The sequence below is a fragment of the Cibotium barometz genome, chromosome 8, assembly GCF_041138505.1.
Source record: "Cibotium barometz isolate CiBa-2024 chromosome 8, ASM4113850v1, whole genome shotgun sequence".
NCBI classification, from domain to species: domain Eukaryota; kingdom Viridiplantae; phylum Streptophyta; class Polypodiopsida; order Cyatheales; family Cibotiaceae; genus Cibotium; species Cibotium barometz.
This window is the reverse complement of record NC_141053.1, coordinates 17,314,368-17,327,398: the sequence shown is the minus strand read 5'-3', so window position 1 is coordinate 17,327,398 and position 13,031 is coordinate 17,314,368. Positions and strand designations below refer to the sequence as shown.

General features: G+C 47.8%; 1 protein-coding gene across 4 annotated transcripts in view; it reads left to right on the top strand.

The window, feature by feature from the left end:
• The window catches only part of LOC147635980 (cilia- and flagella-associated protein 61-like), a 60,345-nt gene that overhangs the window by 16,493 nt on the left and 30,821 nt on the right, over window positions 1-13,031 (top strand). For 2 of the 4 annotated variants that reach the window (XM_086801406.1, XM_086801407.1), the window contains 3 exons: window positions 4,818-5,013; window positions 5,791-5,895; window positions 6,025-6,152. In XM_086801406.1, the coding sequence (XP_086657532.1) occupies window positions 5,876-5,895; window positions 6,025-6,152 (148 nt within the window). In that variant the 5' untranslated portion in view covers window positions 4,818-5,013; window positions 5,791-5,875. The remainder of the gene's footprint in view (window positions 1-4,817; window positions 5,014-5,790; window positions 5,896-6,024; window positions 6,153-13,031) is intronic. The other 2 variants (XM_086801404.1, XM_086801405.1) reach the window with 1 other exon arrangement.

Below are 13,031 nucleotides of genomic sequence, written 5' to 3'. Positions count from 1 at the left end.
CAAAAGACAAGACTGAAAGACAGACAAGACAAGACCAAGACTGAAAGACAAGATAGAAGACAAGATAGAAAAGATCCTGAGACACCCCTCCTCAAGTGATATCCTCATATGGGTCCACAAGGGTAGGGACAAGATGGATCTAAAACAAGACATAGTCAGATTGATAGACAAATAGACAGACAGACAAGACTAGATAGACAGAAGACTGACTGTAGACAAATAGATGGACCTTGAAGACATCCCCTCCTCAAGGGCAATCTCTGCCTCTTGGGTAGGGACAAGAGAGAGGTCCAAAAGCAGAATGAGTAAGACACTAGAACCCCTTGACCTACATCATCGGTGGTCAAAGTGGTAGACAAGAAAGATGAAGTAATCAGAAAGCCCACGTTTCATCATATGAGGAATGAACAGCAAGATCTGCTGATGGAGATGCTGCAGCAACATGGGCTGAGGTAGATGTAGGGGCTGATGTAGAGGGTTTAGAGTAGCAGTCCTTCTCCCGGTGATTATCACGGCCACAAATGGTGCATGGATGAGCCTTGAAGCAGTCCTTCTCCATATGATTAGTTTTGCCACAATGGGTGCAAGGCTTTCTTACCTTAGAACTTCCTTTCTTTGCTAAAAATGCAGTGTCAGTTACCTTTTGTTGTTGAGTTCTTTCCTCTTCTTGGAGAGCATTGATGATACCTTCAAGAGTAGGAGTATTGTGATACTTGAAGGTAGTGTGTCATGGCCCTGTGAAAATGGAGCAGGACAAGTGTGGGCATGGTGGTTGCAGAGTCAGAATATTTTATGATTCACATGGGGGGTGCCCGGACATTAAGTTTTAATGTTTATTGAAGTTTGCCCCTAGGCCTTAGTGGCCCTAGGAACTTATTTAAGTTGGGGCCCTAGGGATTAAATTGGGGAGGAGTTTTCTCTCTCTTCTCTCTCTCTCTTCCCTTTTTGGGGAATCGTGTAGCAAAAGGAGAAGTTCCTTCATGCGCTTGAATCCTAGCGTGGAAAAGCACAGGAAGAAGGAGGCGGCTGCTGAAGACCAGTCGGGTTGCTGTTTTTCTGAGTGGAACCAGCCGTACAGCACTGTACGGCCAGAACTGGGCAAACACTCTCTCTCTCTTTCTTCTCTGTGGCTGGCTGCGCACAGACTGCTGCTGGAAACTCTGCGCATAGGCCAGTACAGGCTGTACCAGCAAGTACACAGGCCGTACAGCCCTGTACGACAGCCGTATAGTGTACGGACAGGGCTGACGCATGCTTTTCTGAATTCTGTAGCTGCAGGCGGCGCTTTTCAGGGTGCTGGACAGAACTGTGTATGCTGATTCAGGCAGGTACAGAAGTGGACAGCAGGCTGTTATGCAAGTACAACGCATGGCACGTATCCTGAGGCGGTACAGACGGGTACTGTGCTGATTTTCAGATCTGTATTTTTCAAGGACAGCATAAGAGTGAGCATCAGGAGGAGGATACAGGCAAGTGCAAGCACACGTGTGAAGCAGGGTTGTGGATTCAAGTGCCTGCAAGCACAGATTGGTGCTGTTGCTTCCTCCAGTGTTGTTTCACGAGCTGAACTTGGTAAGCTCTGTTTCTGTTCATCCATCTCTCTTTCTACTGCTTGATGTCTGCTGCAGGTATGTGTTATCTGGCTCCTTGTGAGAGGAGGAGTTTGGCAGATTGACAAGGGATTAAGACAGAGATTGGACAGCACATGTATGTTTGAGCTGAGAAGATGTATCATGCTCTTGAGTTATGCCAGATGTATGCCCATGGCTGGCCTGCTTTGTGATCTTGGCTGATCAGAGGGAGGCACAGTGTGTTGCTTGAGGACACAGATCTGTGTGCATAGATCCTCTGTGCTGAGAAGGATTTGTGGGCCGTCAGATTGGACTTACAGGTGTAAACTCTTGGCTGGTCTTTGTGTTGTACTCAGCCATACATATTATTATAATTGAATAAAGAAATACCGCAAGGGGCGCCAAGCTTTGGGGCCAACAGGTGTCGCTGTGTTTTCAGATTTGGGCACTCTAGCCCCAATCTGTGTTTTGTTTCTCATCTAGACTACAAGTGGACGGGTGGTTGCTCCTACCGCACTCTGGTTTTCTATCAGAGGCCGGGTGACAAGAGTAGCATAGGTGTCAGGTAAGCTTTTGAGAAGCACATCAATAGCAATATCTTCGGAGATGGGGGACTTCACTGATGCAAGCTGAACCATAAGACTGCGAAGATAATTGACATGAGAGGCTATAGTAGCTTCCTCCTACATATATAGATCAAAGAATGAGATCATAAGTGCAATCTTAGAGTTTTTAGAGCGGGGTCCAAAAAGGGTATCCAAAGTGATCCATGCTCGAGAAGTAGACTATATGTCGGAGATGTGATGAATGTAATCATCTCCAAGACCGAGCAAGATGATAGCATAGGCTTTGTCATTCTTGGCACTGGGAACATAAGTGACAACTTGCTCAATGTCGGAATCTTCGGGAGCAGCATGGTGAACAACGTCCCAAAGACTTTCTTTCATAAGATGGCACTTGATTTTGATTTGCCAAGTATGAAAGTTGGACCCATTGAATTTGTCGATAGACATGAGAGAATGAGTAGAAGAGGCCATGTGGGAAGGTCTTACCTCTTGCTAAAATGCAAGGGTAGTGTCTATTCCCTTACAAGATTGCAAAAATGAATGAAAGAAGAGATCCAAATTGTTTTTAGAAGCCGGCTCTCTCACCACTTGTCAAGGCCATAGCATGTGACAGCCCATCGAAGCATGAGGAACCAGCAGTTTGCAGATATGAGGATAACAAAAGGACTGACCAGCAAACTGAAGGAGACAATGCACAGTACCTTGTAGACTCTTCAAGAGGAAGTGATGGCAGAACTGAATGCAGCAAATAGCTCGTCAACAGGAGGAAAGTCGATCTGCAGCTGCCTCTAGATGATGCGCAATAAATCCGAGGCAGAGACAGTCCCTTGAGTCGATGAAGAAGGTAGCCAAAGGAGAGCAGCAACAGTACAGCGGGCTGTAGCAGTTCCAATATGACGGGCAGCAGCAGCTCCAAGAGAGAATAGTAGCAGCTCCACGAAAACTTTGAATAAGGACAGCCTGATGGCTGAGATGAAGGCAATGGGTTGAAGAGGCTAGGAGGAACCTCGCTCTGATACCATGTTAAAATATGTAAACAAGAGCTAGAAACTAGAAGACTAGAAGTGAAATGAGAACAAGATTGAAGGACAAAGAGTTACCTTGAGATGAGTGTAGACAAGACACAAGCTTGATACTTCTTATGATGTGACACCCACAATATATAGGTGTGTAGTACAAGAGATAGTAGCCACGCTGATATGTGGGACAAATAAGATGCCACATGGCAGACACAAGACTCAAGACAAAAGTTTATACTAGACTAGGAAAAGAGTACACCTAGTGTGCACTTATTTCCAACACGTTTCACTTCAGCATACTTCTGCATTTTACTTCAGCAGTCATCAGGACATCAGCGCTTACATCTCAGTTCACATCAGCCTTACATCAGGCATATATCGGTGGTACATCTGTGTTTCACTTCAGCATACTTTTGCGTTTTACTTCAGCAGTCATCAGGACATCAGCGCTTACATCTGTGCTTACATCAGCGCCTACATCTCAGTTCACATCAGCCTTACATCAGGCATATATCGGCGCTTACATCAGGCTTACTTCGGGACTGTTATCTAGGTTTTTGGAACAGCAGCCTTCTCTGCTCGTTCGGAGTCTCACATAGAACTCCTGTACTGGACTTTATCATTTATATACATATCACCATTGCATGCTGTGTGATTTGCTCTGATCTCTCATATATTTGGTCCTTTGGTCTCTTTTGCTATCACAGTCCTTCTATCAAATCCCGACAGTCAAGCATAAACATGGAACATAGAGAGATTGGCATCTAGCTCGCTGCCCAACCATAGAGCTATTCAGGCTCACCCCCGAGTACGGGGGGATAGTAGCATTAGAGACATGGCTCCACGCGCAAAGTCCTTGGCATCCCACACCACCAGAGCACACCTGTAGGATGTAAGCAGCTCAAGGCCTCGAGTCGAGGTCTGAGGAGCTCTCCCTCACATAAAGTCACTTATATAAGCCTCCTATAAACTAGGAGCCAAATATAGCACGTCTCATAATAGCTCCTTAACCCCACTTAAGATGCCTTACCCATAGGCTATGGTTAACCTAACTTGAGGGTCTTAACCCTGGTTAACCTTGGGGATGTAACATTCTTCCCCCCTTAAGAACTATTGATTTCCTTAGGAATGAATCCGGGGAAGCGACTCTTTAGACTGCGCACTGACTCCCATGTAGCTTTGACCTCAGATAGTCCTTTCCATTTGATCAAGTACTTTGAATAGATGGTATGCCGAGACCGTCTAGTACGTTGATCTAGAACCCAACTCTGGCTCCATTGGAATATACCTAGTCATGTCCTCGAGATTAGTGATCTCCTCCACTGGCACAATCTCATCACCTTCCCATACGTTCCTTTTGAAACATAGGCTTGCTTGCATCCAAAGGAGTGAAACATCCTCCTACAGATAGTTTTGCCACTTTGTCCTCGGAATTGTCTAACACTTGCTCTAAAGCATGGGCTCTTATAGATTCCAAAACTGGAATACTGGGTGCTCAAGGTGCCGACTCTTATTTGAAAAGTATTTTGAATATTTTTATCAAGATGTGAAGATTAGAATTGAAAGATATCAATTTGTGTATTATTTACACATTACCAAAATTTTATGTTCAAGGTGTTGCAATTATTTTGCTAAAGATACTTATGGGATTGGATGACCAGTACAGTTCTTCCCACTTTCAACATCAAGCAGGCAGTTGTGGAGAATTATGATGATCTTTTCCCAATAATTGAGAATGCTCAAAAGAAAGGAGCTCCTCTATCCAAGATTCCTGATTCAGCAGCTCCTGCATATCCCTATGCTTTGGCTCGGCTTATTGCAGCTCAAGATGGACACAACAGTGTCCTTGTTGCGGAGGTAAGCAAAGTGTTATGGGGTACACGATGGTGGTTTATTCAATAAAAAATGCTCCTTTGAACACTTAAAAAAATTGGATGTCGTTAGCAGGACCTTGCCCAAGTGGCTATCAAACGTTCCCATCCAAAAGGGGGGGTGAATTTGAATCCTGACACCCATGTGTGTGTGTGTGTGTGCACATGAGACACAGTTGGTGGGTTGCTGGTGTGGTTGTCACACTCCGCTCCCAGATGGGGCGCTTCCCCACACCTATATGTGTGTATGCATGTCTGTGTATGGTCTATACACACACGTATATGAGATGTAGTTGGTGGGCATATAGATATATGTATACAAATAAATAGATAAACAAACAAACAAACAAATCAATAAATAAGTAAATAAATAAACAAGTAATAAATCGATAAATAATTGATTATATTTATAATGTATGTATATGTATACATGTGTGTGTGAGTCTATCACCCTATCTCACATTTCAAACGATGAGACCTAGTCACATGGCAGCAATCATGCCAATTGCGTATTGTGCCACTGGCTCTGTCAAATAGACTAGCGTTTCCCACACACAACTGTGACATAGCAGAAATAATATAAAAAGTTCAATACACATGGTTTGGATGATGAGTGCTTTGACATTCATAAAAAGCATTCAACAAACTATATATCACATCAATTAGTAAATTAAAGAAAACAAGGCTGAAATTGTTTCCCTGGCAAATGAACATATTTTTTCCCCCCTTATGTGTGTAAGCATTTTACTACACTTCTTGGCAGGTTGAGAATAAGCTAGTTGGCATGATTGCTGTCACAAACAAATTGGATTCGACTCTTTTGTCCCATTTCAAGCTAGATATTTACGATGGGCTTACATCTCTGCAGGTAAATCTCAAATCCAGGTCTGTAAGTCTAGTCCACTGTACATGGTCATTTGTGTAATGTTGTTAGAGATGAGAAAAAGGTTGCATCCTTTTTTGTTGCTATTTTCCCACCATGACTGATATTCAGCAGGGAGACTTGCTGTCTGCAGCATGAAAAGAAAGTTCTAGATAGGTGCAATGGAAACAAAGGTGCAGGTCCACCAAATAATGGAACGTGTCAAGCTGATAGCACTGGCATCAGTCCCCCTGTTAATCGTGGTAACAACTCCTAGTTATAATGTCCCGTGCAGTAAGAAGATACATACAGGAATCATGTAAACTATAAATATAAATATAAATGTAAATATAAATGCAAATGTAAATATAAATAATAAATGAAGGCATTGAGCTGCTGGAGCTCCCCCCGTATTTGCACCTGCCCTCCGCCTCCTAGCCTCTGCTCGCCACCCCTGCCCCTCCTGTACTCAGCCACCCCTCCCTCACCGCAGTCGGCTGTCTCCTCCCCGCTGCCTCCTGCCTTGCTGCCCTCTGCCTCCCCCCTGTGTGCGCCTCCCGCCTGAGCTCTCCTCCTCCGCCCTCTCCTTCCATCGTGCCACCCTGCCCTCGTGTCCTCTTCCTCGCCGCCTCCTACGGACTGTGAGCGGCCCTGTTCCTGTGCCCCTTCATTCAGCGCCTCCTTCTGCCTCTCTAGCCTGTTTCCACCACACAACCCAACCCGCCCAACCCACCCCCCCCCCCCTTCCCTGCCCCCGCGCGCGCAAAAAAAATCCTCTTCATCATCTCTTTGGGCATGTGTTTTTAGCTTTCAGGAAGTTTCTTTCTTCAGTAAGTGTGTCGGCAACTTCTGGTCTTCGAACCTCCAAGAGGACTCCATGGCAGGCGCTCCGTCATCCCTGACCGAGGCTGCCGTCCTGTGCCTTTCTTTCTCAGAAGTGGAGACCTAGGCTCGGTTGGATTGAGAGTCTCGTGTGTGAACCTTTGTTGTGTTCCACATGGAGGGCAGAATTCGTGCCCATCTGGCACGGCTTCACCCCATGACAGATAGTGATTACTCTCCGTCCAAACCCACGCCCAAGATTCTTCGAGTGGAGGGCAGTTCTGACAATTCTGCCTAGTTATGCGGATTGTCTCATGGAACATTCAGGGTTTGGGACGAATGTAGTGCTTTCAGAGGCGTAGGGTCCGTAGAGGGGAGCCTCACAGAGCAGTAGTTGGTGGGCCGAACATTCTCTTTCTCCAGGAGCATCATCTTTCTAATAAGGGGCATACTCGCCATTGTGGGAAGATCCGTCAGGGCAGGAGTCACCTTTTGGTCCCATGCTTTTGGCCCCTCCGGGACCGAGAGTGGAGTATGCATTTCCATCAGCGAGCAACTATTACCTGCAGTGGTCGAATCAAGCACCATTGTCACTGGCAAAGCTCAGTGGGTGACCATCAAGATTGGAGAGGACAGAGTGGGCTTTTTGAACGTTTATGTGCCGAATGCCACAGTAGGCAGAGCCACTTTCTGGAGTACAGTTTGCTAGTCTCTCCCACAAGCGGATTTCTGTTTCATGGGTGGGGATTTCAACATGTTAAGAGTCGATAGAAGATAGACTTGGAGGTGGCATGGCTAGGAGGAGTTGATTTTGGCTTTGAGGGGGCAGGACCCTTGGCAGTTACCGGAGTTTGGGGAGTTTGTGTTTCTCGAGATCGGACAGGAGGAGTACATGCCCTAACATCTCCAGTTTTATGTAGATGAGTGGGCTTGTGGACGTGGTGGCATGATTGGTATTCTGGCAGGTACTGCTTTCTCCGATCATGCACCTGTCATTTCATCCCTGGAGGACCCCTAGAGACAGGACATACATTTGAGCACTTGGATCCCTGATAACCTCATTCAGGACTCCGAGATATGCAACAGCATAAAAGAGATATGGGAGAGCCTAGATTTTCACTTAGGTTCAGCTGTAGGCGCCTTGGATGCAGGCCTTGGAGAGATTAGCAATTTATAAGAAGAGGCATCGCAGAGAAAACTGGCTGGCTTCCGAGAGCAAGAGAGGAGCATCCATTGAAGCCTAGACTCCCTGCAGTGGCTCCAAGAGAGTACCCCAGATAGCATGTGGATTGAGGCCTAGTTGGGTGCAGCCTGTACAGAGCTTAGTTCCATCAAGGACCGGAGGGTGGAGTATAGATATCATGCCAAGGAAATATCGTCCCATGATAGATTATACGTGAGTGCCAGAAGATAAAATGCTAGAACTGGCATGTCCACTTGTTTTGTAGTTCTACGATATCCCGCCCATGGCGGATGAACCCATGCAGGATTAAAAGCTTGAAAGAGGCTTCAAGCTCTCCAGAAGGGGGGTGTATGTGAGGCTTGGGATTTCTATCCGAGGGGAGCTTGCTTGTACCGAATATGTTGCCTCTATATGGGAGCACCTTGAGGTGGAGTAACGTGGCCTAGCCTGACCTCTCCTACCTACGTTTTGATACATGCCGGCTTGTGGGACAAGGGATCCCGTGCCTCGAACACCCATAAGCTTACTCTCATCACTTTTGTGATTTGTCTTCTAATTGTGTCGTATCTTGGAATAAAAGCAACATATCATTTTGTGGGTTGAACATCTCTCTTTTATGTGATTATAGTTTTCTGTTTTGGTAAGGCAACCCATCACCGTTTTGGTCATAACTCTCACATACGCAGTCCGTTTTCAGTGTTCTATAGCTAGAAACGATTGGTTCGTCGCCTCTTTGAGAAGAGCTATAGACCATCCCATGCAGCATTGAGCAACCTTTCTCCGTGTTTAGTTGTAGCCTGTAAATTTTAGTCTGGTGCGAGCAACCCAGACCTGGGATGCATCCCGAGCAAATTGGCCCATGAGAGAGAAAGAAAGAAAGAAAGTTATATTAAACGTCTTTAAAAGACCCAGTGGGTCTATGAGACCAAGAGTGATACAATAGTGTCCATGTATTCTTATCATGGTACAAAAGAAAACAAAGACTAGAGCTATGAGCTGAGAATGTCAAATCTGAGCCATATGATACAAAGTGGGACCATCATCATCATCATACAACCTCTGGAGCTACCCCTTGGTAAGGGGAGGGGGCCGTCAAGGATATCAACCATGGGGTTAGCTTGTAGAAGGCTCTGCAGATCCGTCGGGCGTGGCAAGGTGGCTTTGTGTCTCTCCAAGATCTCCTCAAGCTGGGGCTAATGTCTGTGTTGCTGGTGAGGTCTAGGGAGTCTGAAGGTCGGGCTCGTTGTAGTGCCGTGGCCCGGTCTAGAGTCACGCTAGAGTGGGGTCTGGGAGGGCGTCAGGCACTCAAGAATGTGTTGCTCGATGAGGCTGTGGGTATTTCATCCATTGCTGGTGGGGCATCCTCTCGTGGTCGGAAGAACTGAGTGATGGTCGCCTGGGGCTGGGGTGGGTGTCTCCCATGGGGTCCCGAGTAAATTGGCCCGTGAAAGAGAAAGAAAGAAAGAAAGTTATATTAAATGTCTTCAAAAGACCCAGTGGGTAAAAGTGATACAATAGTGTCCATGTAATCTCATCATGGTACAAAAGAAAACAAAGACTAGAGCTATGAGCTGAGAATGTCAAATCTGAGCCATATGATACAAAGTGGGACCATCATCATCATCATACAACCTATGGAGCTACCCCTTGGTAAGGGGAGGGGGCCGTCAAGGATATCGTCCATGGGGTTAGCCTGTAGAAGGCTCTGTAGATCCGTCGGAAGGTGGCTTTGTGCCTCTCCAAGATCTCCTCAAGCTGGGGCTAATGTCTGTGTTGCTGGCGAGGTCCAGGGAGTCTGAGGCGTCGGGCTCGTTGTAGTGCCGTGGCCCGGTCTAGAGTCACACTAGAGTGGGGTCTGGGAGGGCGTCGGGCACTCAAGAATGTGTTGCTCGATGAGGCTGTGGGTATTTCATCCATTGCTGGTGGGGCATCCTCTTGTGGTCGGAAGAACTGAGTGATGGTCGCTGGGGCCGGGGTGGGTGTCTCCCATGGGGTCTCGACTCCCTAATCAGTGAGTCTCTGTGGCGATGAAGCTCTGGTAGGAAGAGGCATGGGCAGTGCTAATCTGGGTAATCCATGTCCTAGATAAGGGTCCAAACCCCTCTTTGAAGAGACAGTGGAACCTCCCTTGAATCTCATAATATATGGTGCACCTGCATATGAAGTGCTCCTCTAACTTGACCTCGTGCTAGCACATAGTGCATATCCTCTCCTCACGAGGTATCTGCATGGCTCTCCCTGTCTCTATCCTCAGGTGGTGCGATGACACCTGCAACTGGTCCACCGCAATCTGCATGGTATGTGACATGTATATGTCAAGATATCTGGCCCTCAGTATGAAACCATCCTTTGTAAGCCTCATGAAAGTATCCATGTAGTACTGCCATTTGTGTGAGAGTGCCTCATTTGTGATCCAGGTATCCTGTATGTATAGTCCCAATAAAGCATATCTGATTACCCAGTTCCTGTCATCCTAAGAGAGTTTGATGAATGGGGAGTCCGGGTCATACTGGAGTGGGGGGAGGCAATCCATCTTGAGACCTTGCCTCGTGAACCAGGTGCATACTTGGCTATACCATGACTTGTGCCCATCGACTGCTAGCTACTGGGAGGACTGTAGGGCGAGTCTCGGGAGTCTCCAAGGGGGCATGGCATTGATCCTGTGAATGGGGAGTCCGGGTCATACTGGAGTGGGGGGAGGCAATCCATCTTGAGACCTTGCCTCGTGAACCAGGTGCATACTTGGCTATACCATGACTTGTGCCCATCGACTGCTAGCTACTGGGAGGATTGTAGGGCGAGTCTCGGGAGTCTCCAAGGGGGCATGGCATTGATCCTGTGCATCGGTACTATAGTTTTCGCTGACCAACGGGCAGGGAAACCTTCGCAAAGGGCCCGATTGAACAGGTGGGCTAAGAGTGGCATGAGCACATCCCTCGCATGTGAAAGGTGCTCTGCCACTAATCCATCATGATCCTGGGCTCGGCCATTCTGCAACCTGTCAATGGCGTCGCGGATCATGCCGACGGAGAAGAAAGTGGAGGAGGTGAGTCGGCTCTCTGGTGGTCGGGGGAGAGGTGGCTGTCCGGGTATCTGGTAGAGCGAGGTAGCATAAGCATGTCATGTCTTCGGTTATGTAATAGGTGTCTGGGCTTTGGGTGTCTGGAAAACCCGCCACGCCTCCTTGTTGTCCTGTCCCAAGAAAAGATGGTACAACTTATGCTCCAACTTCGCCAGGTAGGCTCGCTTCTTCCTCTGCATGGGGCGGTGAAAGATCACGCACGCCTGGCGATGTGTAGAGATCCCCTGTGCTTTCTCTCGGATGAGGTAGGCACGGGTTTCCCCGCATTCATCATCGTACCAGCCTTTCTGTGGGACATTTTTTTTTCCAGAAAGAGACTTCTATTAAGTATGAGAAAAACATACAACAATCACAGCTATAAGCCGGAAGAGAATAGAATCACCCCAATATGTAAGGTGATTTCAACCACTGAGGAGCATCATGATGCCATGTAAGACCTGTGGTACTAGAGGAAAAGAAGATGCCATGGTCCCATTCCCGCATAAATATCACACACTTCGCCTGCGCAGAATGAGTGAGGAATGGCTGAGTGTGAGGGAAGTACATGGCAGCTGACGGGTGGAGTGTCGAGGCGAACTGTGTCGTGAAGTCCTCCAGCTGTACATGTGGGTCCATGTCTTGCAGAGCACTGTACAAGTGGTTGGCGTAGCTGGATGCCGTCTCTTTGGTGAAGTGGTATCGGGGGTGTCTCTCTGGGGGCCGCTCGGTGGTGGCATCGGATCAAAGCGGCATGCAATGCTGAAGGAAAGGTATGCATGATCGGCAACTACAACAATGGGGCGAGGTGAGACTGTAAAAGACTGTATGTCTGGTATGAGAGATAATGGTCTCAACAAGTAGTCCACTGAACTCGCACCGGGTCTATCTGTCGTGGAGTGTGCTCTTGGCCGTCTGCTGTGTGCATGCTTATGTGAAAAGCATGTGAAGGCTCCTGAACCTGGCCATCGAGCGAGGCCATTGAGTATGGCCAATCCGTGCGTTCCTCCTAGCTCCAACAGATGATCTCCATAATCTGAATCCTCCATGTCCTGAGAAGTCCTGTCAAGTCCCAACTCCTCTGGTGCTAGATCTTTGTACATGGGCTCATCACTCTCAAAAAAGGGCACCTGATGTTTCATACGCATGTTGAAGTCACCTGCCAACAGTACATCTCCAATGCTAGAATAGTGCATGACATCCTCATAAAGTGGGAGGTATGGTGACTCGCCCTTTGCATGGGTGGCGTAGGTGGAGCCTTTGGGTGCGAAGTAGCATATGGCAACATAAAAATCATGTGGCCGATCAGTATGTATGTGGATCCACATGAAATGGGCCTCCTCATCTCTCCTCATGACCTGCATGAGATGCTATAGCTCCTCCCTGTAAAGGACAGCAACCCCTCCAGATCCTCTAGTACCTCCACGTGACCTTGCCTGAGGGCAGCAAGTGGACTCCCACCTGTAGCCTCTGACCTCTGGTAAGCGGGTGCCCGGGGCCTGGTGTGTCTCCGTATAAAGTACAATGTCTGCCTCTGAAAGTCTCCTCAAACATCCCCACATCTGTCCTCATCACCCCATTGCAGTTCCACACTGCAAATCTCAGGTGTGTCTCATAGGCCGCGCCCCGTCATGGGCGCCTCTCTGTGATGATCACACAACCATCCCGATAAATCGCCCACTTGCCCGCCTTGCAGGCCTGTAGAATCCGCGGCATACATTCCCTCCGATGTGCTACCTGAGCTGGTGTGAGATCGTCCTCAAGGTAGATTTTGTCTCCCTTGAGGGCTCTCCTCTTGGAGAGAAACCCTCGCTGTGTCTCTAGGTCCATGAACTTGAGGATAAGTGGCCGCTCCTCGGCAATGTCTTTCCCTACTCTCCATGCACCAACAATAATAGAGGTGTCGGCCACTCCCATATGCCCGCAAATGCCGTGGCATCCTGCAATGGGCAATCCTTCTCCGTCCATCCCACCACCCGCACGTGAAGTGCGCGGATCTTCCTCTTCCTCTCCTCCTCCATGGCCGCATTGACGAACTCCTCCTTGTTCGTTGGTGGCTTGCGCTTCTTCTCTACCTCA